The following is a 26,922-nucleotide window of genomic DNA, read 5'->3' on the forward strand; positions in this document are numbered from 1 at the left end:
CTGCTTGGCTGGCCTGCTTCCCTGGTGGTGCTCTGGCAAGACTCCCCAGGCTCTGCCTGGGGGTGGGAGCTGAGCTGAATGAGGCCAAATGGTCAGAGAGCCTCAGAGGGATGCCTGGGCTGCAGAGTGTGTCTGGGTTGCAGCACAGCAGCCTCTACGCCACCTCCCTCTCCCATCCCTCCCCCCACATCTCAGATCATCACACCAGGCTGCTGCTTGGATCTTCTCACAGGCTCTCAGGATGCACAAAAAGGGACAGAAAGGAACCAACAGTCTCTGAGAAGCAGATCAGGGCTGTTTTTCCTCTGCCACTTCCTGGGGACCAGCCCTCTGGCCCCAGGATTCTTGCAACAGTGTCCTAACCAGTCTCAGTGCTGTGCTCAGTCCTCTGCCCAGGCAGCCATCCTGGGGCATCCCAGTGTTCTTGGCAGAGCCCTGTTGAGGGGTCTTCAGGGCCCCCTCCCTGCTCACCAGTTTAGGTAGGAACACTTCAGCCTAGCAGTTACGACCTTCTTACTGAAGTCTCAACCTGCGTTTCCAGGCTTGAACAAACCCAACAGTTCAGCTGCCAAAGCCAGCTTTCAGTCACTTTTTCATTCATTCAACAAATATTTCTTGAGCCCCTACCATGTGCAGGCTCTCCCCAGGTGTCCACAGTGAGTCCAGCCACAGCCAGGGCCCTGCCACACAGCCCAGTGGGAGGCAGACATGGTCGGCAAGGACACAAATGACTGTCATGCGATAAGCCTGACGCTGGGAGAGGCACGGGGCTGTGCGAGCACATGGGGTGTGGGGATGTCAGGGGAGGCTCCCTGAGGAGGGGTGGGAGCAGAGATCCAGGAGTGAGTGTGCGTAACTGGGCAAACACAGGACGGTTGTGGTGCACCAACCCAAGGGGACAGAATCTGCTGGGCTCAGGTGGATAAAGAAATGGCAAGAGCGGGAGACAGAGAGGAACAGGGATGGCCCTGTGCAGAGGTCAGGCTGGGAGGTAGGCAGGGGCAGAGCAGGCCAGGCCTTGGGCCAAGGCAGTGTTCAGCCCCCCAGAAGAACTCCTGGGAAGCTCTTAGTTCATTCACTGAACAAGTACCCATCGGGCACCGCCTGTGGGCTTGGTGCTGTCCTAATAGCTCGAGGTGTAGCAGTGAGCAGGTCCAACAAGTTCCCTGGCCTCGCAGAGCTCATATCCTCATGTGTCTTCCACGCCCTGCTTTTGACCAGAACTTTACAGAATATTGAGAGAGCTAAGCAGTGAAATGACTAGCTTTGTGATCATGAGCCAGAGTGCAAAATCAAACAAAATGCACAGCAGAAATGCCTCCGGGAGGTGGGAGATATTCTTGGTGAAGAAGAAGAGCCTGTCACCCTCCTCCTTAATTATCCGCATCCCTGCTCTCCCGGCTCCTGGGAGAGTGGGAGTAATTGCAGGGCCTTCAGGGACCTGCCTCAGAGGCTGCTGAGTGATCCTGGAGTAAAGGGCCCATGCTGGAGTCGTGCTGACCCAGCGTGTGGGTGACTTAGGAGTGGCAGCCACCAGAGAGGTCCTGCTGCCACTGAGAGCTGGGCCTGGGATGGCCTTCCCTGGGCAGGGGTACCAGGACGTGAGGTGACATTCCCCAGAAATGTAAGAAAACTCTCCTCCCATGCACAGGACTGGGAAGAACTGGCTGAGAGCCAGGACCCCTGGATTCAAGTGCCGGAACTTCCACTAATGGGCTGCGACCTTGAGAAGTGAGCTTCCTTCTCTGGGTCTCTTCCTCCACCTGTCAGAGGAGGGTAATTACACTGTCTCTCACTCATGGACTCAAACTGAGGCCATGCTCTCTGTGATATGCTGGGCGCTCAGAGAGGAACCCTGCCGGGGTGCTTGCTTCTGTGGTGGAATTTACTGTCAGGAGGGGCAGACCCACTTTAATCAAACAGACGTGTAAACATTCAGTGACGAGCTGTGCCGAGTGCCGTGCAGGGGAAGTCTGGGGACAGTGGGAATGTGTTACAAGGCTCCTGATCTCATCTGGGAGGCCAGGGAGACTCTGCTGAAGAAGGAAAATTTCAAGCCAGGATCTTGAAAGTGAGTAGGGAGTGAGGCATGAAGAGGGGAAAGACGAGTATGGAGACAGAGAAAACAGCAGGTGCACAGTCCCCCCGTGGGAGGAGGCATTAGATAGCAGAGAAACTGAGGAAGGCCGTCATATATACAGAGAGCAAGTGAACTCCCCAATATTAGAGGAGAGAATAAATGTGAAGGTGTGAAGTGCCCCATAAAGCAACATAAGAAAGAGACGGTTGGAGAGCCTACAAACCCCACCTACTCAGCTTATGGCAGGACACAGCAAGGGACTGCCAGCTGGCCCTGGGAAGTCCTTTTAGTTAGTTTGTCTGTGTTTTAATTACTATGGGATGGTTTTCCAATGGGCTGTAACTGGGAGAAGTCCAACATCTGTCTGCTTGAGAACTTCTAGGGCTCCTGGGGACAAGAGCAAGTTTTCTGTCAGTCTCTTGACTGTTTTTGTAAAGTTGCCAGATTTCTAATCTGTTTGTTGTCCAAACCCTTCATTTGGTCTTCACCAGGAAATCAGGTCATTGATTTCATGCAGCAAAATAATAGCCAAAATGCTACAGGTTTGGGGCTAAACTTACACTGAAATTACAAAGGTTACAGTTGTTAGATTGGTGGGAGTTTTTCTAAACCCAAAATGTGGTTCATAAGATAGAGTTTGCTCTTGCTCTAAATATGCCCATATTCAGGAAAAAGGAATGATACCTTTCTTTTTCTTCTTCTCCTTCTGTCTACACTAAGCACATCCCTATTCCAAGAACCGGAGACAGAGAATAACACTGGACCAGGAATTCAGCTGTACATTTTTTAAGAGATCTCAGCTATCATTTGTATATTTAACTAAAATCCACCTGACAGAAAATTGATTATGAAATCCTAGGACAAACCTTGCTCTGCTAAGGAAAGTATTATAATAAATTACAGGTCTTACTAATAATAATAGTAATAATAGCAATAATAATACAATGCCATCAGCTAATATTGGGCACATACTATGTGTCAAGCAGTAGTGCTAAGGGTTTTTTTTGTGGGGGGGGGTTTGGACTGAACTATTAAAAGCAGTATCCCATTTTATCCTCAGAACAACCCTGTGCGCTAAAAGCCTTTAATATCTCCATTTCAGAGAACAAGAAGGTTTAGAGAGGTTATGTTCCTGGGCCAGTGCTGGCTGCTCTGTCTTGCTGGGCTTTGTTTAAGGCAGTTTTCTTCCATTTATTCTCAGCATTCTTACTCTGTGGTTTATCGTTGTCCTTCTGAATTCAATGAATACCCAGAAAACGCTTGCCAAAGTGTGCAGGTAGGTGTGTTTCTCCAAGGAGAGCATCTGTAGCTTCCATCACATTTTCATAGGTATCTGTGCCCCTAAATACAGTGAAGAGCCTTCGTTCTGTTAATGCAAATCCCAAGTGGAGCCCTGAAAGCTTGCTTTGATAATTACACCAAACACTTCTCTTACAGAATTTAGTCTATTTCAGATCACAGTGTTTTTAGTTCAAAGGATACTGGGTCCTGCTACCGGGACGACGTGTGTCTTTGTGAAACAGCTGGGGATGCTGGTGGGATTCGGCTAGAGCTTCATCTCCTCTGAAGAGTACCTTCTAAGAGGTGCACCGAGCTGAGATATTAGAGAGGGACCAGGCCGTGTCACAGAGCCGGGAATGCCAGCCATTAGTTGTGATCTCCGCATCTCAACAAACCACACTTCAAGAAGCTCAAGCATAATGCTGGCTGCTGTAATTTTGTAGTTTAGCATTGTTATTTTAATTTGTCTACCTACTGACAGCTTAGGTTGTAGGAGTAATGCTTAAAAACTTTAGATCTCATGTTTTCTCAGTCCCGCTACATAATTTTAGACTCTTCAAACATAGCCTGTTGCTGTACCAAACTGGTATTTCCTAACGTCTGATTCTACTAAGCATATTTCATTTTAAATAGAGTACATTTTAATTTTTGATGAGCTGTAATTTTTCTCTTTTTTTAGATTTTTAGGGTTACCAAACATCTTGAATCCAATAGAAAATATTATAGCAGAGTAGCTTGAAGTTTGTATTTAAAAGTCTGTTTCCAACTTCCTCTTCTCAGGCCACCTCAAACTCAAGATGATGTGCCATTTTCTCACCAGTTACATGTCACATCCATTTCACCAGCCAATTTGTCCATGTTGGTCAGAATTAGGTCCGGAGTAGCAATCTCCCTGGTTGCTTCCTCTATTTTCTGGGAAACAAAATTGCCTGCTGGGCAAGCCAGGAACTTATCAGATACTCAAGTTTTAGTTCAGTGAGATATTTTATTAGTCTAGACTTTTTTAGGTGGCAGAAACCCAGTTGAAACAACATTAGGCAGAAGAGTATTCATCCACTCTCAGAACTGAGGAGCGTCGGGCAGCAGCACTGCTGGGTTGAAGGGGCCCGTGGAGGGCAGCAGGTGGTTCTGCTCCCTGCTTCTTTCTGTGTGTGGCTCCACCACTTCTGCCCCAGACTGGCTGCGTCCATGTTTGGGGAAGGAGGGCACGGCCAGACCCCGGCCCTCACAGGACAGAAGGGCAGCATTCCTGCAAGGGTCAGCAGAGAAGGGCTGGAGAGACTCCGAGGAGCCTGGTCTGCTGACCACATCCAGGCCAGGGCAGGGAGGCAGCTCTGCTCGGCAGGCAAGGCATCTAGGCTCCCTAGACGTCCCTCGATTTTCCCACCTGAAAACAGGGATAACAATAGGCCCTCCTCACCGGGCTGGTGTGAGGATCACCATGAATGCGTGGTACAGGCTTAGCACAGCCGTGCTCTGCTAAATGCCAGCTACTTTCAATATTATCATCATTATTAACAACCCTTAGCATAGGGCTCTCCACATGTGGTCAGCAAATGTTGGTTTCATTATTAGTTTTTACTTAAGTATATAAATGTTATGAAGTATATAGCATTAGGCCTGGCAAAGGCACTCTCTTATATAATAATAACAGTAAGATCATTAGTTCCTGACGCAGACTGAGCCCTCAGCACCCTTAGTTACCGTCCTGTCAGCAGCCGCAGCCATCAGCCCCCATGCGTCAGCCAGCACCTCGCTCAGGCCCGCCGTTCTCCTTTCCTCACCCTGCCTGATATCCTGCATGGTAACCAGCTTCGTGGCAGCTAAACACTTTTCTCCAGTAACCTCTTTGTTAAGCTTCAAGCCCCCTTGATCAGTCAGGTCCAGACAAACTGGTCTTTTCCACTTCTGCTGCGTTGCCCTCGTCCCTGGGCACAAGCCCAACATCCCAGAAGGGCACACTGGCAGCCAAGCCAGGCTTCTGCTCAGTGGCTCCAGCTGCCTGGCCAGCCCTCCACATGCTGCACAGCTCCTGCCCACTCAAGCCCGGCTCCCAGGAGTAGGAGAGAAAACAACCATCCACTTGCCCTCAAGTTTTCCATCGCTCCTTTCCCCTTACTCAAACTAGATCCTGGCAAGTAGATTTTTTTGGTCGGGGAGGGGGGATAACAATAGCACCACCTGACAGTTACTGAGCGACTATGCTAGGCACAGCCTGTTCTGTGTGCTCTACATATATTAACTCCTTAGTCCCCACAGCAAACCTAAAAAGCAGATAGTATTATCATCCCCATTTTATAAGTGAGGAAACCAAGGCACAGAGTTTCTCCAGACAATGTAACTAGTAAGCAATAAACTGACGTTCAAACCCCCTAAGAATAGTCCATCAAAGAGTGCACAGGTGGCCTGAAACCTGGTGAAGATTTACCAATGTCCACAATTATAATGATGATGATCCTGTTGTTACTGCATGTCAGATTCAGCAGAGGGACTCGCTCTTCTCTCTTCTCCAGCTTTCGGAACCCTAGTGACCAGCGAGGAGCAGAGTGTCCTGTGCTCTACAGAGCAGTCCAGCTGCTGTGGGCCAGGCTTACTGAGGTCAAATTCATGTATCATACAAGCCACCACTTTAAAGTGTACAATTCAGTAGCTTTTCATACATTCACAATATTGTGCACCCACCACCTCTATCTAGTTCCAAAACGTCATCATCCCTCCCAAAGGGAACCCATATCCACACATTTTTTCAGCACCCCCCCTGCCTCTAGCCTCTAGAAAGCATCAGTCTGCTTTCTGTCTCTATAGATTTACCCATTTTTGATATTTCATACAGATGGAATCGTGCAATATGTAGGCTTTTGTATCTAGCTTCTTTCACTTGACATGTTCTCTAGATTCGTCCACATTGTAACATGTAACATCATTCCTTTTTATGGCTGAATAATATTCCATTGTGTAGACACACTGCATTTGTTTATCCTTGCTGGGTTTTACAAAGAGTCCTTCCAAGATCCTAACAAGTCCACATCACAGAGGTCATGCTGCTGACATAAAGACACAGCTTTGAGAAACCTCACCCTGCTACAGTCAAAGGGAATCTGGAGAAGCAGTCTCCTCTAAGAGAGCACCCTGGCTAGGTTAAAACTCAAAGGGCTGCTTAATGAGTGAAAAGGGCTGTGAGGTGAGCAGCAGGGAGGGTCACTGGGCACCTGCAGGGTCTAAAAGCATTTAAATTCAAAGATCCTTAAAAAAACGCTGTGCTGGCCAAGTAGAACCTTAGGGTGGGTCACTTTCAATCTCTGCTGTGTTTGTAACCCTGGCTGGGCATTCTTTGGGGAGACTATGGCACCAGCTCTCACTTTGGCATTAAAATCTCCACTAATACAAAAACAAAAGTCCCGGCAAGTTGAATTTCAAGGTCCAGCAGAGAGATTGGTGGACTCCCAAATACTGAATAAGCCCAAAATGTTCCATGTGTGCTGTACCCAGACAGAGAGAAGATGAATGCTGACTTTGCTAGGGATTAAAAGCAGCCTTAATACCCGGCTCCAGACAGTTTTGGAGAATTAGATCTCTACCTCCGAGTCTGCTGATACAGAAAAAGCTAATCCTTCATGTCCGTACCTTATCCTGGAGGTTTTAACTGCAGAATCTGGAGAGTGGGTGACAGTCTCAGAGGACAGGAGTATCACTTGTGGAACCAGGAGCCTAGCAAGCACAAAAGGTTGAATTCTTCTAAGTTAAAGAGTTCTGTTTTATAAAATTGTTTCCTTTATCCCATTACATTCCAAAGGAACAGATTTGAGACATTAACTGGTATTCAGCCCTGTGGTTCTCCAGTTTAGAGTCACAGATCACTTAGGGAGATTGTTCAAATCAGATTCTCAGTCCCCACCAGGAGGTTGACTTCAGGGGGTCTCTGGGGCTTAGGAATCTGCATTTTACCAGGCTAACAGGTGGCCCATGGGCCACACTTTGACAAACCCCAATCTAGTGAATATACTTATAAATAGTCAACCTGGAATTATACCTGTTGAATCAGAGTCTAGATTATACCAGTTGTCCAAACCTCTGAGCCCAGATTAGGGAATTCATAGAATATCATGTCTCTTTTGTTTGCTCATTCACTCAATGAGTATTTATTGAGAATCGTAGGTAGGACAGATATGAATCCTGTTCCTTATAGAACTTACATTCTAGTCAAGATCATTGGATGGGGCAAATAGTAATACATATGGAAACAGATTCTCCAGGGGTTGAGAGGGATCGTGAGCATGCGTTAGAGTAACTACCACACTCTGCATCTCCTCAGCAATGTCTCTGCTGAGCATCGATCCCCTCAGTGTGTTCATAAATACTCCCAGGGACGGGAGGCACACTCTGAACACGAGCCCATTCAGTCCTCGGTCGTTGTAATTTTCCTTCCCTGGAGCTTCTGCCCTTAGTCCTTGTTCTATTTTATAAGACACCCCAACAAGTGAACCCCTTCTTCCCACAGTGAGGTGCTAAAATATCCAAAGGCCATTTCCACCCCTCCATTAAGTTTTGTCTTCTCCTGGTGAAGACTCTGCCTTTCGGCCTAATTCTGGGTCCCTTCTCCATCCTGATGACTTCCTCCTCTGGGTGAATTCCACCCTGTGTCTTCTTTTTTTTAAATCCAAAGGTGGGATCCAGCCTGTCATTCATTCATTTCTTTATTAAACACATGTGAGCCAGGTACTATTTTAGACTCTGGGGTTAAAGTCCTTAGAAGAGAATAATGCCCTTCACTCTGGACGCCTTCTTTCTGTCAGTGTCACGTTGTTGAGATCCTGACTAATGGCAGAAGTTCATCCAACCATGATTTCATAGGGGGCTTCATGAGCAATCACCTTTGTTACCTTTATTTACCTAAATTTATTGCTAACCATCAACCACCAATTTTTCCCTCTTGAATTTAGATTATATACCACCAACTCCCAAATTTCTGATTATTTTCAAGTCTTATTTTATTTTCTTTCTCCCTTTCTGTTCTTCCTCCTCACTTCTCATATAAACTGCTTTCCCGTATGCATAGTGCTGAAGCCGTTTGTGGCTAAGCTTTATTTCAGAGCAGGCATGTTAAGGGCACAAAGAGACTGTCTGGTCTGACTGAGCCCATCACTTTACACATCATTTCCTCCTATGAGAACTTCTGCCTGACCTTTTACCTTTCCTGTGCCTCTTTCGCTCCATCTCATGTCCTTGTCAGGCATCTGTGTCCACTACATCCATGTCCTGCAGTGACCTGTACCATGTGCTTCCTGCCAGAGCCACAGTGGTAAACAGCTCCTGGTGGACGCAGCAGCAGCCCGGGAGGACCCGGAAATGCTCTCTCTAATCACTCCCCAAAGCAGAGCCCCCCACCCACCACTTGGTAGTGGACACACCCTAGGATCGCGAGGATCAAGCCACAGACCCAGAGTCCCTCTACTGGGCTCTCAGAGCTACTGCACTTCCCATTAGAAGGACCTAAATTCGTGTTGAATTACTGGGAACATCCAAGAACATCAGCAAACAAGAATCAAAGATTTCTGTCCCAAAAATGACAAAACTGGCCCTAGAATTAGAATTTTGGAGGTGGAAATCATCTTCAAGACCATCCAGTTCCCACTTCATCGTTATCAGATGCAGGATCTGGATTCCGTATGGAGGGTGTGTTAAGGACCAAGCCGAGCCGAGCACCCAGGGCTCTTCGTGCTGGGCCCATCTTCTGCCTGCCGCACTCTCAAGTCTAATTGTTCAATGTCACACCATCCCCCTGCCGCCTAGCCAGCATTGCAGCCCTCGGGGTTCCAGGCAACAAACCATAATGGAAGGCATATCCTAAAAACAAAGTCAGACAAATAAATGCCATCTGGGTGCTTAGGAATCCAGCCATTTGCTGGCTCCTTTCCTTTTAAGGCTGGTTACAAGAGGAGTGGCACCAGAGGGATAATATGTTCCTATTTTTCCCTCTAATCCAGGACACCTGTCCCTTCTTTGAAGAATGTGTAATATTTGGGGCTGCTTCTCAACATGTGACCAGCCACCTGCTGCTCATGCCTTTCCAAATTGGCCTCTTGAATTTGGGGCCAACCAACTGGACCCCCCAACCCGCAATAAAATGTGAGCATTTGCATTATACTAAATTTGAAGAGTCTGGAGGAATGAGCACGTTGAGACAGTGCTCTGAAGCAGAATGTACGCCACGACACCCCCTCCCCTTAAATGTGATAGCTCTGGTGGACTGCCACAAGTCTTTGAAGAGAAAGGAAGGTTGAAGTTCGCCACAGCCTGCCACTTTATTTCACCTCCACTACCATTTATTCATGCAACAAGTATTTATTGACCACCTGCTATGTGTCACTCACTGCCAATCATCCACTTATCTGTTAACCCCACAAATGTGTACGGGGTCTCCTCCAACAGCCAAGTCCCATGCTGGATGCTGTAGCAATGAATAAAGCTCAGCTCCTGCCCAGAGGAGCTCCTAATTTAGTTGGGGCAATAAATCCACAAGCTACTGTGATATAAGATTGTATATGTTGAGAGAAATACAAAGAATTATGGATTACAAAGGAGAGAGAAGTCACTCCCAGCTGTCAGGTAAGGAACCTTGCAAGAACATGCCATGTGAGACCTGGACCTTATGGATGGGTAGGATTTGGACAGAAGGAAAGAGTGTGTGGATGGCTGAAACCCGTACTGCAGAGAACCTGAAAATCCAGAGCTCCTCCTGGCTACTGTGTAGGGCACATATGCTGCCATGGGAGGTGGGGGACAAGGAGAAACTCCAAAAGGTGGTGGGTGTGAAGGGTCTGAGCCATTGTTATTTTCCTGACCCTTAGGTTCTGAGGTTTGGCACCCCATCTGCAAACATGCAGCCCGGGCAGAGAAGAAGTTGAAGGTAAGCAAGCTGGTAGTGATAACAGACCAGCTACTTTTTGACCCAGGTTAGGGGCTACTGTGCTTCAGTAGAGAGTCATTCCTTAGTGTGCACACTCCCAAGTGTGTGCCAGTGTCCTTACATTTCCTTAATAGTAACTAACACCTCCATCATGGGGCTTTTGACGGGAGAAAGACATTGGATATGACAGCACTTTGAAAACTGTAAAGCACTGTATTAATGTGAGTTCATAGGGTCTCTGAGTCAGGCTTTACCAGTATTTACCAAGATGGCAGCCTCTCTGAGCTGTGCATGCTGATGTTTCTGTCCAGCCTAAGGTTATTTATTACTAATAATAGTTTATATTGTCATAGGAATTGACAGTTTGCAAAACATCTTCACAGCCACTGTCTGATTTGGTTTATTGGGGCAGATGGGGCAAGGAATTTTATCTTCTATTTGTGAGAAAACCAAGGTCTAAAATGGGCAGTAATTTGTCCACAATAACACAGCCAGGCATGACCAGAGCCCGCGTCCCCAAGCACACACTCGACCAGCTGCAGTCCTGTGTCCCTCTGCACTGCTGTGCTCTGACAAGTACCAGGAAGTCCTGTGACTCTGGGATCTTGATCCAAGCACTGCAGGAAGGGGCCCAGCTCCTGGTGGGGGGTGGGGGAGACCTAGAATGTGCGCTGAGGAAACACTTGATGTCCAAGGTCCTGTACACCCCGGCCCCTGGGGATCAACTTGGCCCCCCGGGGCTCTATTAGAAGTTACCTGTAAGAGTCTCAACTAAAAATGTAGGTGTACAATTTCTGACCAGGTGGTTAAACCTGGTCTCCTTTGCCATCTCATCCACCTAATGTAAGTTTTGCGAAAGAGCTGGCCTTTTGATACATAATTTTTTTTTGAGCCATTAGTTTTTTCCCCTGTTTCTTCCAAGGCCTCTCCCATGTAAGTTGTAAGAAGACCTAATTTTCCTTTTCTCATTCAATTTCCTTTTTTTTTTTTTCCAATTTCCTTTTTGATGTCATTTCTCAAGTTTCAGTTCTCCATCTCCAACCTTGATGTTTTTTGCTGTATTTCTGTACTATCTATATCGCTATATGTTTAATATTTTTCTTTAAATCAACTCACTATTTTTTACTTAACACTTTCTACTTAAAATTAATTTTCATATAAAACTTTATATCACCAAGTCAAAAATCTGTATTATTTCCCACAAGTAAAAGGTAATCATAAAATATATTCAATGAAAGTGAAATGAATCCCTTTTTTAAAATAAAACTTTGTATACATAAATATATTATATATAGTTGATAAACAATATCACACTGGTTTTATATATACCATTATTAAATGCTTATCCCAACTATCTATCAACATAGAAAGATGTTACAGAACTATGACTATGTTCTCTATGCTGTACTTTGATCCCCTTGACTACTTTATATTATGATTGAGATCTTGTGCCTCTTTGTCCCCTTCACCTCTTCACCCACCCACCCTAACACCTCCCCTATTGTAACCACCAATCACTTCTCAGTGTCTGTAAGTTTATTGCTATTTTGCCCATTTTGTTTTGTTTTGGTTTTAGATTCCACATATAAATGAAATCATATGGTGATTGTCTTTCTGTGCCTGGCTTATTTCACTTAACATAATATCCTCTAGGTCCATCCATGTTGTCCAAAAGGGCAGGATTTCTTTCTTTTTTATGGCTGAATAATTTCCATTGTGTATATGGACCACATCTTTTTTATCCATAGAAGAAATAATTCTTAAGAATACGTCTTAAAAATTCCAGCTAAATCATATTGCCTGCTCTTTGTTCAAAAAAAGAGGAAATTAGCAATTACTGAGAAAGTTGTTGAAGTATATTAGCATCAAATTAAGACTTCTTCCTTGATCTACACAAGAGGATTGAAATAGAATCTTACATTATACTCTCCCACTCTATGACTCAGTATTATCAAATGTTCCACCTAAATGCATCTCCTGAGAGCCACCACTAGTCCATGATCCACAGTTTGGGAAACATTTCTATATAGCCTCACTTAGCATGATTGTAGGATGAGAGATCTGGAAGGGAATTTAGCAATCCCTATGACCAGCCCCTTCGTTTTCATCAGGAATCTAAGGTCCCCAAAATCACATAGTTCACTATGTGGTCCTTGCTTCCCAGTCTGTTTACTTTTTAACCGCAACATGCTGCCACTCTGTTAAATGCACTAAGACTGATACAGTGTTTTCTGTTAAGGGTGCCATTTATTCATCATTACTATTGTTCAGAGAAAATTTTTTTAAGTTTATCACTTAAGTCGCTATTGATTTGCAATGCATATACTATAAAGAATTAGTATATTATGCAATTATGTGAAGTTTAACATACTTTTACATTTTGCATAAACAAACTGCTAAGGAATGAGTATTAACCTACTTTATTCATTTACACTAAATATATTACTGACTGGGATAACCCAAAGTGAAAAGCTCTATGAGTAGCTTCTTATCTAAGAAGACAGTTAAAAATATGTGAAGCACAAATCCACATTCTGTCCAACAGCCAAATCCAACAGTGTTTCTCTTTCATTCACACTCGGAAACTGATTAAAAAGGCAGAAAATAAAGAGAAAGTGGATGAATACCCAGAGAGTACTTCTACCAGAATTGGTAGTGTTCCTGGAGAGCTGTGTTCCTGGGCCCCCGCCTCGCCCTCCCCACCAAATGGAAGGTGCAGCTTCTCACTTCTCTCTTCCTCTCTCCCACAGCACAGGCGGACGTCAGAAACTTCCATCTCACCGCCTGGGTCCAGCATTGGGTCGCCCAACCGAGTCATCTGTGTATGTATCACTTTTCAGCCCCTGAAATGCCTTTTTTTAGTCCCAGGCCTGGCATCTAAAGGGTTTCTAAGGACCATTTGGTTTTTATCCAGCTGATATGTAGTGTATGCCTGTCATGTGCTGGGCTCTGTGCTAGGTGCTGAGAATACAGTGGGGTGCAGAGAGCCTGGATTCTGTCCTCATGGAGCACGCAGCCTGATAAACAGTTCAGTGGGAGCAAGAAAAAGAAAGTGCAAAGGCAGCAGTGGCCCACAAAAGGCTCAAACCAGTGCAAGATGCCTCCTTCTCCATTACTTAACTGAGACAAGGGAAGATCAGAGTAAGTATTGGGTGGGAGGTCAGTGTGGAGATAGTGTGTGTGATAACGAGGCAGAAAGGGGGAGTAAGCCATATGCATATGGAGACATAGCCACAGTGGATTTGCACAGATAAAGAAGCACTTTCTCATTACATAAGAAGTCCCAGGATGGAGGAGCCCCACGTGTGTGTCTGAGTGCCCATCCCAGAAGCATTCAAACAGACAACTCATTATTTGCGGGGATATGGCAGAAAGGGCCACAGGTGAGTAGATGATCTCAGAAGTCCCTTGGATTCTTACATTCATTCAACAAATGTGTGCCAAGAGTCTGTTGTGTGGTAAGTGCTGGGCTCTGTACTGGAAAACATTGGTGAACGGCGGCAGCCTGAACACCTAATTCCACAGACAGTCAGTCGCAGTTCTGGCAAGTTCTAGGAAGAAAAAGTGCAGGGTGTTCTGATGATGCTGCAGATGACCAGAGGGGCCTGGCGATTTAGGATCAACTGGCAGAAGAACCCCGAGGAAGAAATATATAAGGGCAAACCTGAGAGATGAACAGAAATCAGCTCAAGGAGGCAGGGAGACAGAGCCTGGAGGCCCGAGAGGAGCAGAGGAGGGGCCGCTGGCCAGCAGCTTCAGCCTGACTCCAGGCTGTTCAGCCTTCCTCAAGGCAAAGTGGCCAGGAACCCCAGAAATGGGGCGGAAATGGTCTGCAGCAGGAAACCCATTCTTTTAATAAGAAGTCTAGATGCAGCCCCCTAACCAGCCAGCCCTGGCTGTGCCCTGCCCACCATTACTGTATCATTATTTTACCCCAAATCCAGTTTCCTCCTTTATCCCAGGATAATGCCCATGGATGGGACTGTTCCCTTTCCTTTCTTCCTCTTTTCAAATGAGAAAAAAAAAGACTTAAGAGCTGTCATTGACTGCACATGGATCAGTACTGCCATGTGGCTTCCATAAAAGACAAGTGACTTTGATCACAGGCCATACTCATTGAAGATTCCTGTCCAGAACAAGAGAAATGATCATTCCCTCGGTGCTCTGAAGAGGGCCAGACCACAGCAGGATCAATAAGCTTAGCTTCAGGGCCCACACCATAAGAGTGTCATCAGCAAAAGTGAGCACGTCTCCAGAAGAGAGTTTCTAGGGTATTCAAGGTGAGGATCTGTATAGCTGTGCCACAATGCCTTTAATCCCTGGCTGGTCTCCCCTGCTACTGAGGAGTCTCTCTGACTTTTGTGAACTAAATCAGGCCCTGATGGTGTTCACCCTGAAGTCTGGAGAAAGCTTGCAGAGTTTCCCCAGTGAGAGGGCAGCTCAACTGCAGATGAACAGCAGCAGCTGGGGACACCTGCCGTCATGGCCTTGAGCTGGGGGCTTCTGCACTGAGACAGTTACCCCAGGGTGGGCAATCATCCCCCCTTTGTGCTCCGCTGTCCTTGTTTTTTGGTGCCTCCCTTCAGCTGCTCTGGGGAGTGACTACACATGTCACACGAGCTGTGTTTTAAGTCAGGCCATTCCAAACACGGCTTCCAAATTCAGAGAAGGATCCATCCAGTCACTTTCAGGACATGCAATAACAGGGAGAGACAGAGTGTTGGTTTAATTTTCACTGACACTGAGGCTTGGTACTAAAATAGAATCATCAGTGCCCCTGGAAGGGGGCGGGTCCTTTCAGACTTTGCTCCTCCCCCCATTGGCTGTTAAAATCTTTGTTAGGAGGTTTGATTTTGAGCGGCGCATGTATTCTGTTCCTTCCTTCCTGATTATGCTAGGATGCCTCTGCTCAATGATCATGCCTCCAGATGGAAGGCTCATTTTTCACCCTGTAGACAAGGCAGCTATAGGAAGAAATACAAGCTTAGTATTTTTGAGGTTTGGAGTAAAGTGCCAGGATGGATACCGATGGGCCGAGACAAGTCTGTAAGATGCCAAGAGCTCTCGAGGTCAAGATGTACCATCCCAGGACAAAAGGGAGCAGTTACTTCAGCAAGGGGAGTCTCCTAATAAGGTTCCCTTTATCCACACACCCCAAAATTGGTACAGACAGGGATGTCTGACCCAGGCTGGCCGTGGCAGAAATGACATGGCACACCTCCAAGGGTTTAACTGAGGAGGGTTTATGAGGGAAACCCTTACAGAGATGTGGGGAACATTAGGGGACCCACACAACACAGTAGCATTCAGGGACTACAACAGCAGGAAGTAGCCACCACCTCAGGCCTGAAGGGAAGGGTTGGGGAGAGCTGGAGCCATGGAAGGCAGCCCCAGACCAGAGCTGTGCCTGCCATGGCCAGGTAGGGCAGGTGCAGGGGGCACAAGTACCCACCTATCTCCATTCAGTCCCTAGTCTGAGGGTGACCCCCATTGGCCCACCTGGAAGCCAGGGAGCCTCTGAGACTCTCCCTGGGGCCTCAGAGCCCAGATCAGGGCATGGAGCGGTACCCAGGGCACAGAGCAATGGAGAAGGAGCAGCACAGTGCCTACATGGCAGCGGGATGGGACAGGGACAGAACAGTGGAAAGGCTATAGGAAGTGTTTAGAATATCAGCACTTATAAGGTCTTTCTGAAAGCTGCTCTCTGCAGTAGTCTTGGCCCTGAAACTTACCTGTCCCCCGAGGCACTGGCAGAACATTATAAGACCCAGTCCCTTGGATTCTGTCTAGTGGCCTCTCTTAATTCACCCCACCTCAGGACCTTGCAAGTCAGAGTAGTTGGGGAGGCACAGGTGCTGATTTGCCACAGCAGAAAGAGGGCCACAGAGGGGACAGCTGGAGGTCGCTGACATGGAAAGGCTTCAGAAGCCACAAGACGTGGACTGTCCCATTCGGGGCAAAGCTGTCTCTTCATCCATGCAGTTCCACAGGACTGAACTCAGGCAAAGTCAGGTAGTGGTTAGAGGGTCACTTCACTTCAGTGTAAGGAGCGGTTTTCTCAATGCTGTCCTTCGACAGCTGTCCGACAATGAACTTCCCAACCTGTTAAGTGAGGAGAGGCCACTGGGAAGGGCAGGCTGTCAGGTTAGGCTGCCTAGGTTTGAATTCTGGTTTTGCTACTTATTAGTTGTGCAACCTTGGGTGAGATAATTGATTTCTTTTCTCTGTGCCTGTTTCCTTCTTCAAAAACAAGGGTGATATCATATCAGTGCCTATTAAATTGAGAGTTGCATGTATTCATGCAGATAATCCACACAAGGGACTTCAGATGGAGTCTGGTTCATAATAAGTGCTCACCAAATGTTAGTGTTTTACTATCATGATTAATTTTCTTCACTTCATCATCTTCAAGGAGGCTGTGAATGAGGCTGCCCTCCCTGGGTGAGGCTGGAAGGCAGTCAGCACCCAGGCTGTGTAACCCAGACTGGGTTCAAACCTACTGGCTGAGGGGTGCCAGCTGGGGATCTTTTGGGGCCTCAGTTTCCTCATAGGAAAGCAGTATTAACACTGATACCTACCTCACAGAGGCATCACGGTGTTCAGAGGAGATATTTCCTGTAAAGCACAGGGCCTCACACACAGTGTCGTCATTAGCCCTGTGGGAATGGATGTCCTCCGAGGCCCGCCTTGTTCTAACATTCTGCGAGTCTTCCGTCCTGATACTTGGTGTTCTTTGGAAACTGGAGAAGCTTGTTCCTCCTGTGCCTGGCTTTTGTTTCCTCTCTCCTTTCCCTCTTACCTTTCTGCTTCTTTCCTGTCCATTTCCCTCTGCCCTAGGCTAAAGTGGATAACGAGATCCTTAATTACAAAGACCTGGCCGCTCTCCCCAAGGTCAAGTCCATCTATGAGGTGCAACGCCCCGACCTCATTTCCTACGAGCCCCATTCCAGATACACGTCCGACGAGATGCTGGAGAGGTGTGGCTATGGAGAGGTATGGTGTCTTGGCCCTCCCTCGGAGGCTGTTGGAGGAGAGGAGGGCCCAGGGGTCCCCGGTCCACTCTGTCAGAGACACCTTGGCCTCTACACTGTTGGCGCCCAAACTCTTGTAAACTGGAATTGACAGCCATATGTAAAAATCAAGCAGCCTCATCTAAGTCTGACTTTTCTTGAAAAAATCAGAGCTGGTGACACGATACCAGTATTTCTACCATGTGGAGATGTGCCTCTCATTCCCCACCTGGCTCAATGGCCATGTAGGTTTTTAATGCCTGTAATCAGTTTTTCTGGTTTTTTCACGTGGACTTAAGTCCCTGTGCTCAGAGCAAGAGACAATTTTATAGCCTCAGCATGAGATGACATTTGAAATAATTAAATGGTTGGTGGACATTAGGAAGTGTCCTCTGAAGGCAGGGTGGCTGTGATCTTGGTGGTCTTGGCAGTCTGCGTCCCAGGAGGTTTCTGATTCTGTCCCAGGTCCTTGAGCTGAGATCATCTGGAGCTTAGGAGGAGCCCTGTGGCCTGGGGGACAGGACCCAGGCCCTTGTCCTGCTTCACTGCTGTCCCCTTCTTCTCTGAGGGGATCGGGGCTGCATTTGGCTTGAGAGCTCAATGCTGAGACTAGGTTCTGGCCCCTGAAATGGGCCAGAAAAAGAGACCGAGTGTCTGGTAGAAGCTAATTGCCCTGAAGTCAGAGATGGTAAATGGGCCCATGGCCAGCCCCAAATTTGTTCTGTTTCACTCACAAACTGTCTTTTAAAAATGTAAGTTAGTTGTCAGTGCTAAACACTGGGAGAGCTGACATAAGAATCTGCATTTCTGGCTTGGCTTGGAAACATAAGAAGCTGCGTTAACGCCGGAGGGGTGTTGCAGCCGGGCCTTGTGCTGGAGCCGAACAGCCGCTGCCCCCTGTAGATGGGCTGTTCCTTCTCCACCTCGTGGCCCCGCCCGCCAGTCCAGCTCCCACGTGGATGGCACTAGCCTGGCCCTTGCTTGGCCTTACATTTGCTCCCTTACCCTGGGCGCTCATGAACCACAGTGGGGTCATGAACTGGTAGAGGGACAGGGAAGGGTCATGACACATCGCTGAGCTTGCAGTGGACAGGCCTGGTCCGGGTGAAGAGCCGCCTACCCCTTGTTCCTGAGGGACCCCAAGCCATCCCAGTCCCTCTCTGGGCCTTGGTTTCCCATTACGAAAGGAAAGCAGAATCTCAAGGTTTCCTACCACCTGTCAGTGGTGCCATCATTTTGGAGCTCTGAGCAAGGCTGTCCCCTGGAGAGGGGCAGCTGCAGGGCCTCCCTCTGCTGGCGCGTCTAACCACACGCTGTCCTGCGCTCTCTCCCTCCTCTCTTTCCTTCCGCTCCTGCCACGACTGCCTTCACACTCTTCACTTCTAAGTCGCTCGGAACATTATCTCCCTACTCCCAGGTAATGAAACTGATTTGGGGAAATGTTTTATATAATCGTGTCCCTTTAGGCTGACCAAGAGACCCCCAGTTTCACCCCTCCCCAGCTGCGCAGGAGCCTGAGCCCTTGACCAAGGTGCTCCCCAGCCAGGGCAGAAACGGGGGCCTTAGGACTGTGACCTGGAGGAATTGGCTGTGGCCTAAAGGGCAGAAATGGCCAGGGGAGACCCTGATGTACCCTTCTACCCAGAGATGGCTTCCCTGCTGCTTCTCTGATCCTGGGCCAGGAATCCAGGGACCTGCCCCACAGGTTCCATTCAAGGGCCTGTGAGGGATGGGCAAAGGCCCTGGAAATTCTTGTGGGTTTCCTCAGGCTCTGCATGTAACCCTGGGAGGGGTGGGGGTGGGGTCTCTATTCAGAGGGGCAGCACCATGCCCCAGCCCCTAGACTTCTGGATTTGGTGCCACTCCCCCACCTGCCCACTGGGCCCTCAGTCCACAGGCCCACCTAATCACTGGCCTTGCTCACAGCCCTGCTTCCTCCCACAGGACATCTACGAGAACCTGGACCTCCGGCAGAGACGGGCCTCCAGCCCTGGATACATCGACTCCCCGACCTACAGCCGTCAGGGCATGTCTCCCACACTCTCCCGCTCGCCCCACCACTACTACCGCTCTGGTAAGGAAAGGGGAGAGCCAGGGGACCGCACAGTGGCTCGATGTCCCAGCTGCAGAGACAGCACAGGGCTTCCCCAAGATCTGTGTCACAGCATGGCCCTCCTCTGGAGGCCTTTGGCCACACAGATGATGAGCTGGGCCTCACTGAAGCTCTGCAGATGCCCCTGGCAGGGGCACAGCAGGGGTATGTGGTGCTGAGACGCAGCGGGAAGGTAGGTGGTGAGCTGCCAGAAGAGGAGAGGGGCAGGCAACCAGGGGGCCTGGCTGGGAGGAGACTGTGGCCTTCACCCAAGGGCCAGCCCAACCCAGTCCTGCCAGATCACCTTCAGCTGCCCCAAGGCTAGGGGCAAATGGGTGCTTGGGTGGAGGAAAGGTGGGGGCCTGAGGGGCGCAGACCCCTTGCTGAAGCTTGGTGGGGTTGATTCTTAGAACCTACCTAGTCCGACTCTGGGCTGAAGCAAGGAAAGAGGCTGGCGCCTGTTGCTGAGACCTGGTGCATGAGAGCACAGCACCCCCCCCCCAACCATCCCTGCTGTCACTCCCTCACTGCTGCCTCAGCTACCAATGCCAGCGTGCTAATGCCTGTTTTCTCTGTGCCTCTGTTCTCTCTGGGGACCATGCCTGCGTGCTCCAGGGCCCGAGAGTGGCTGGAGCTCTCCATACCATAGCCAGTTAGATGTGAGGTCCTCCACTCCGACCTCTTACCAGGCTCCCAAGCACTTTCACATCCCAGGTAGGCTGCCAGCCCAGGATGCCAGCATGGGTGCATGCTCTGGGGGGTCGTGGGCATCCTGCACCAGCACCGGGGAGAAGCCAGTTCCTGGGGAATGCTCCCTAACCAGTCACATGCACTGACCCACCCTGCAGTCCTGACATGCCCATGAACCTTAGTCCACCCCCAAGAGAACCAGCCTTGACAGGACCACCAGGGAGCAGCCTAGGGATGTGCCACGAATGTTTGAGGGACAGAATTGATGTGGCAGGAACCGTGCCAAAAGTCATGGGCTTTTGGGTCGAAACTCTTGGGACCGAATCTCAGTTCCACTGCTTATGAGCACGTGACCTCAGGCCAGTTACTCAGCTTCCCACAGCTTCTGCTGTTCCCCCTGTAAAGCCAGGTTCTGCTCTGGGTCTTGAGGTTGCAAATGTGCTCAAACCAGCCCAGATCTTGCCTTTCTGCTGTTTCTGTGTAATGTGGGGAAAGAGTAAACAACGACTTAAAAGGATAATCTCAGGCAATGATATGTGCAGTGACCATAATAAAACAGGGCATGTGATCAAGTGATGGTGGCAGGAGGCTCAGAAAGGGCTTCTGGGAGGAAGTAACATTGAAGCCAAGAGATGAGAAGGAGCCAGCCACTCTAAGGTCCGAGGAAGAACATCCTGGGCAGGGGGAACAGCAGCTGCAAAGGGCCTGAGACCCCGAAGGGGCAGCAAGCCAGCATGTGTGGAGGTGGTGAGCTTGAGGAAGAGTGGCAGCAGGGGGAGGAGGCAGGGGCTAGGGACCTCTGTAGGTGGGTCTGGGTGAGGCTCTGCCCTGTGTCATGGTGGCGCCGGACCCAGAACCCAGCCTCCCAGCTCCAAGCTCAGGTTCTCTCTCACTTCTCCCCAGGAGCTCCTCCTGCTGTTCCTTCTATACCTTTTTCAGTGGCCCAGAAAAGATCCTATCCTGTCTGTTTCTGAGGGGCTGGGAGGGCAATGATGTTGAACTGTGGCTGCAGCCTTTGGGGGCTTTCATGTGGATGGAGGTGTGGTCGCTGGGTGGGGGCAGGGGACATCTTCCTGCATGCCAAGCTCACGCCTGCCTTGTGCCTGCCATTCAAGCCCCAGGCCCCTTCCTCAGCACCGTCCATTCCTCTCCCTTCACCATTCTTAGAACCTAATGGGTTGAGGTTGGAAGTTCAACTTTGGAAGAGAAAGTTCACCTGGAGAAAGATGGTGGGTCTTTGGGAAACGCTCTCTCTCTCCTCTGAGATCAACTGACCGACTGCTATCTCCTTTTCTCTTTCGCTCTCTTTCCTCCCTCTGTCTGCCCCTCCCTGGTCCACCTGGCAGCTGGAGAAAGTAATATCTACCGGAAGCCCCCGATCTACAAACGGCATGGTACGGTGAGGGGCAGGGAGGGCCCAGCCAGGCAAGGGGAGGGGGTGGTTGATCACTTGTGCAGATGGCTGTACATGGGCCACCAGGAGGGACCTACGCAAAGCTGCACCTCCATCCTGCTTGTTGTTCAACCTCTGATCACTCAAGATGTATTGGGGGAGGAGCTTGGTGTCATTTGAAAACAGCAAGGAAGACTTCATGTCCCCTAAATTCCTTCCCACCTCCCTCCCAGCCTCCTTCCTGCTGCCCGGTGTCCTGAATTCTGTGGTCAGAGCGACCTTGTCATATTCACGTACCCCTGGGAGAGTCGCACTCCAAGGCACTGATATGCACACTTTGAGGTCCTTAGAATCACATGGGATGTATCCAGATTCCTGGGCCCCACCCCAGACTTAAACTGAATCACAATTATTTATTTGTAACAGTTTCTCCAGGGGATTCCAAGGCCCAGTCCTGCTTGGAAACCACTACGTTAAGCTATTCTCAGTCACAGTGTCCTAAGAGTAAATGGAGGCTTGAGGGGAAGGGGATAGGTTAAAAAAATGGATCAGGGCCCCAATGCAGGTACCTTCATTCATTTATTCATTTAGTGTTTCTTAAAGAATAGTCTGTGGACACCCTGCAGCTGAGAGCCTTATTAAAGGAGCAGATGCCCCAGCCACTCCCCTGCCCCAGACTTCCCCAGTCAGAAACACTGAGGATGTGGCCTGGGGATCTGCACCCTAACCAGCTTCACTCATGATTCCTACCTGCACTCCACATGAGAACCACCAGGTCATTCATCACTGGACCGCCTGTTCCTTGCGAAAGCACTTATTAAGCTTCAGATGGCTAAACGCATCCCTTCCACTAAGGATGTGGCAACCTAGCTGTCACCCTGCACCACCCTCACATCAGCTAACAGAGGTGGGCACAGAACGGGAGGAGCACGGAGATGGGAGCAAACAGCCGGTACCAGGATATGTACTCACTGAGCTGCTGGGGGGGACAGTACAGGTATAAACAGTAGCTCTGGGTGCTTGATACCTTAGACAATTTAAACAAACGTCCTCAATTTTGAAGGGGGCTGGGCTGGGGTCCAGGTGAGTCCGTGAGCACATGTGTGTCTGCGTATGGCTGTGGAGGACATGCCATGTGCCCTGAGTGGCTGCAGAAGGCACTAACCATGAAAAAGGTAGTTGGTCCAGAAAAGGCACTGGGTCCCAAATGCCTCAAGGACTGCATGGGATTTTCCAGGTGTCCTCTCAGGGCAGTGCCAAAGCAGGTCCAGAAGGAGTTCAGGCTGGAGGTGGACTGCGTGGACAAGAAGGCATATGAACAGGCTGAACAACACTGGCTGGGGTGGGAGGACTACCCAGGACCCAAGCCAAAGAGGATTTGCAAGCTTTGGAAACAAGGGCTGTAGGGTAGGGTGCACAGGCTGGGGCTGTCTGAGGGCTGGTCCCGGGACCCTCAGCTGCTCTGGCTGCACAGAGCATAGGTCTTACTCCTATAGCTTCTCTCATGAGGAAGGGTCAGGGGCCTGCTCATTTCCCAGCCCTCTCTCTGCCCTAGTCGGCCTCTCACCAGTCTTTGGGCTGTGCTGAAGTCACTGCCCCAGAAGGTTTTGTGCCAGCACTGGGTTTAATGGTCCATGTTGTGGGCTCTAGGTGAAAACTTGAAGCTCGCCGGCACCTGAGCCAGCAGACCAGTTCTGATACTCACAGATGAGGAAAGTGGGGGTGGAGAGGGGCAGGATCTGCCCAGTGTCACGACTAAGTTGTAAGTGGCAGAGCTGGGACCAGAACCCGGTGCTGCTGACTCCCTGTCCACTGCTCCTTCCTTCAGGCCATACAGTCTCCCCAAACAGGATTTGGCATTTCAGTCTAAGAAGGTTGACCTGACTCGATGTGTGGAATAGTCCTGCTCATCTAGTGATTCCCACTCTAGAAGCGGCTCAAATCCACAACAAGCAGGCTGGCTCCTAGAGGACGAGGAAGGCGAGGGCAAGGACTCTCTGGGGACCCACCTGATCTTCATGGAGGAGCCATGGCTTTACATTCATTCAGGAGCAGACTGGGGAGTCCTAGCATGGGGTAGAAAGAGTCCTGAGCCGGGGTGTTGTCCAGTTCTGGTCTGACTTGCTGGGTGGTCTTGAGCTAGCCCTTTCCTTCTCTAGTTTCAGATCCCCAACTGTAAAATGAGGGGCTTGGCCTGTTTTTCCAGCACCGATTCTCCATGGTCCAGACCCATGGCCTCACTCCCCTGGGCTGGAAGCTGGCTGAGACGGGGGAATGAGTGCACAGGATGCTCTGCTTTATGAATCTCTCTCCTCGGGTCCTTTATAGGTGATCTGTCAACAGCAACCAAGAGCAAAACAAGTGAAGACATCAGCCAGGCCTCCAAGTACAGTCCAGCCTACTCACCAGACCCCTACTATGCTGCAGAGTCTGAGTACTGGACCTACCATGGGTCCCCCAAAGGTAACGCACCCCAAGGGGGCCCAGGCCCTATCACCTGTGCTAGGGACACACAGGGCCAGGACAGTCACCCACTTCTTCAAATGATCTTTCATTTACTTATTTAGGAAACATGTACTGAGGGCCAGCCACAGGCCTTAGGGAGGTCCTGGGAAGTCAGACAGACCAGGTCCATGCCCCCGTGGAGGAGACATAGGTCCCAGCTGGAAAGGGAGGCGATGTGCAAGTGTAGGAGAGCTGACGGCAAGAGCACGCGGTCCAGCCCCGACAATGACGGATCTCTCAGGCACAGAGACTCGACTGCCGTGAGGTGGATGAGGGGGAGCTAAGCCCGCAAAGTGTAGGAAGGCATCTGCAAAGACCCAAGATGGGAGGGCAGGTTCTGCTGTGGGGAAAGGAAAGGCTGCCAGCTTGACCTGAGCTCAGACAGGGAAGGACACTGGGGGTGAGTGGCCAGACCCCATAGGGCCTTGTGGAGTGAGGCTGGGATTTTAGTCTCTATCCTGAACAGTAGAAGTGGTGACATGGTCAGGTTTGTGTTTTTAAGAGACCACTTTGGCTGGAAACGTTTTGGAGGATGGGAAAGAGAAGATGCAGGGGAACGGAAGACATTTGTAGGGCCCTCGGCAGGGAGTCTCGGGGGTCCCCAAGTTGCCATCCCATCCAGCCAGACCTCCCAAGCTGCTGCTTTCAAGGGTGGGAGGAATTTTCATCGAGTCCCTCTTTTATCCAACACACACCTCTTCTGCCTGAATGTTCATTCTGAGCAGTTTCACAGGAGCTCAGAGGTAACTCCTTCCTTACCCTCAGAAGTTCTCTATTTAGGAAAGGTGATAAAACACAAGCACAAATATAACCCAAAGTGGACAGTGATCAGTGCCCATGAGAGAGAAATGTTTGGAGGCAGTGCGGGCAGGAGAGACCACTTCCACAAGCATGAGGGGAAAGGCGGGATCTTAGATGAGACCTATTCTATCACACACACACACAAAAAAGAAAACTAACTCCAGATAGCTTAAGCCAAAACATGGGTTTTCTAGGTTATGTGACTGAACATTTTGAGGCACAGCTGGATCTAGAGGTGGATGAACGTCATCAGGACTTTCCTGTCCCCTGGAGTGGCTCTGCTCCCCGCATGGCAGGAGAGGGGAGCTCCAGGAGGGGCAGGCTTACGTCCTGCCTGTGGCAGAAAGAGGACTTCTCTCTCCCATCAGCGGCAGGAAAAGTCCGACCCTGAGGCCTGTTAGCTCCTTTTGGGCGGCCAGCTTCACCTGCCCCTCGTGGCCAAAGAAGGGGGAGGGATGCGGGGCCTCTCCACACAGAGGGCCCACAGTGGGGGGCAGTTCACCCAGACGCACTGTGCAGGGCCACTTGGCTGGAAAGCTGTGGAGCCAGAAGGAAACCCTTGCCTTTCCATGCTCTTCTGCCCCTTTACGCCCCCTCCCTGGGGCGGGCCGAGTGGGGAGCACACAGGGAGCTGATCCTGCCTCTCTGTTGCCAGTGCCCCGAGCCAGGAGGTTCTCATCTGGAGGAGAGGAAGATGATTTTGACCGCAGCATGCACAAGGTGAGCAGGCCACACACTAAAGGAGATGCTTATATACCCAGAAGAAATAAAACTGGTACTCAAACAAGTACATGTACATGCATATTAATAGCCAAAAATTGGAAGCAGCCCAAATACCCACCAACTCAAAAATGTATATCCATACAGAATATTAGTCAGCCATAAAAGGATTGACGTACTTATATATGCCCCAATGTGGGTGAGCCTTGAAAACATCATGCTGAGTGAAAGCAGTCAGACACAAGAGCCCACATACTGCATGATTCCATTTTTATGAAATGTCCAGAATGTTAATCCATAGAGACGGAACCAGACTGGTGATCACCAGGGACAAGGAAAATAGGGAAACGGGGAGTGGCTGCCTACTGGATATAGGGCCTTCCTTTGGAGTGATGAAAATGTTTTTGAACTAGAAGTGGTAGTTGTACTAAATGCCATGGAATTGTTCACTTTAAAATAGTTGAGTTTATGTTATACAATAATAAAAAAATTTTAAGAAAACTAAAGATGGTGCCAGCAACTCCAAAAAGAGTCCTGCAAAGACTGCCACTGGCCCAGCTGGAGCCACCTGCCCATCATGAGGCCCTGTGGCCAGGGTGGCATGATCCTGTCATTGGCCAGGCCTCCTTTTTGTGCCCACCAGAGCCCCACCCAGACCACAGGACTACTGGTGAAAGCGGGGTGAAGTCCCACAGGAAATGTGGGGCTGTAGGAGGCAGGGACACTGGGAAGGCAAAAATGACAGAGGCTTGTCCTGTCTCAGAGTCTGCTGTCTGAGCCTTTCCCAGGAATGTCCCATTGACGTGTTCTTTGCACCCCTCTGACTTCACCTCACTCTGCCCAAACCTCCAGCTCCAGAGTGGGATCGGCCGGCTGATTCTGAAGGAGGAGATGAAAGCCCGGTCTAGCTCATACGCAGATCCCTGGACCCCACCCCGGAGCTCCACCAGCAGCCGGGAGGCCCTACACACTGGCTATGAGATGTCCCTCAATGGCTGTAAGCACTGCCCTGGAGGCTAACTGAGGCTTTTGTCCCCACTCCATCCATGAATCTTCACTACAGCCTCACCCCGGGTCTAGAATGCAGACCCAGTGAGGGGCTGTATGCGTCACTAAATAAGACGATGCTCTGCCCTGAGCCGTTACTTCTACTTCTTTGGGTCATCTGAAGCTGTGATTTCCAATCAGGTTCAAGGTAAAGAAAAATATCTTTATGTAGCCTAATGCCGCAAAGATACAAGGAACTGCCTCTTTTGGTAGTGAGCCTCCCATCACTGGAGGTATACAAGCAGAGGCTTAGTTCAAGCACTTGGACCTAAAAGTCTCATTGTAAACTTCTCCCAGACATACACATGCTCTGTCTGCTTCCTCTCTTTCTTAACCATCCTATTTCGAGTCAATACTTGATGGATAATAAAACATAACATTTATTATAATCCTGTG

At 49.4% G+C, this 26,922-nt stretch overlaps 1 protein-coding gene across 6 annotated transcripts in view; it reads left to right on the forward strand.

Annotated features, from left to right (window-relative positions):
- The window catches only part of ABLIM3 (actin binding LIM protein family member 3), a 104,632-nt gene that overhangs the window by 65,966 nt on the left and 11,744 nt on the right, over positions 1-26,922 (forward strand). For 5 of the 6 annotated variants that reach the window (XR_008993487.1, XM_057491069.1, XM_057491070.1 and 2 more), the window contains 10 exons: positions 10,210-10,268; positions 13,019-13,090; positions 17,106-17,261; positions 18,666-18,695; positions 19,223-19,352; positions 19,986-20,084; positions 21,407-21,454; positions 23,782-23,916; positions 25,415-25,479; positions 26,332-26,476. Coding sequence is in view for 5 of the 6 variants with exons in the window: in XM_057491069.1 (XP_057347052.1) it covers positions 10,210-10,268; positions 13,019-13,090; positions 17,106-17,261; positions 18,666-18,695; positions 19,223-19,352; positions 19,986-20,084; positions 21,407-21,454; positions 23,782-23,916; positions 25,415-25,479; positions 26,332-26,476 (939 nt within the window). In the remaining variant the exon portion in view is untranslated. The remainder of the gene's footprint in view (positions 1-10,209; positions 10,269-13,018; positions 13,091-17,105; positions 17,262-18,665; positions 18,696-19,222; positions 19,353-19,985; positions 20,085-21,406; positions 21,455-23,781; positions 23,917-25,414; positions 25,480-26,331; positions 26,477-26,922) is intronic. The other variant, XM_057491071.1, reaches the window with a different exon arrangement.

Source organism: Manis pentadactyla, chromosome 13, assembly GCF_030020395.1.
Source record: "Manis pentadactyla isolate mManPen7 chromosome 13, mManPen7.hap1, whole genome shotgun sequence".
NCBI classification, from domain to species: domain Eukaryota; kingdom Metazoa; phylum Chordata; class Mammalia; order Pholidota; family Manidae; genus Manis; species Manis pentadactyla.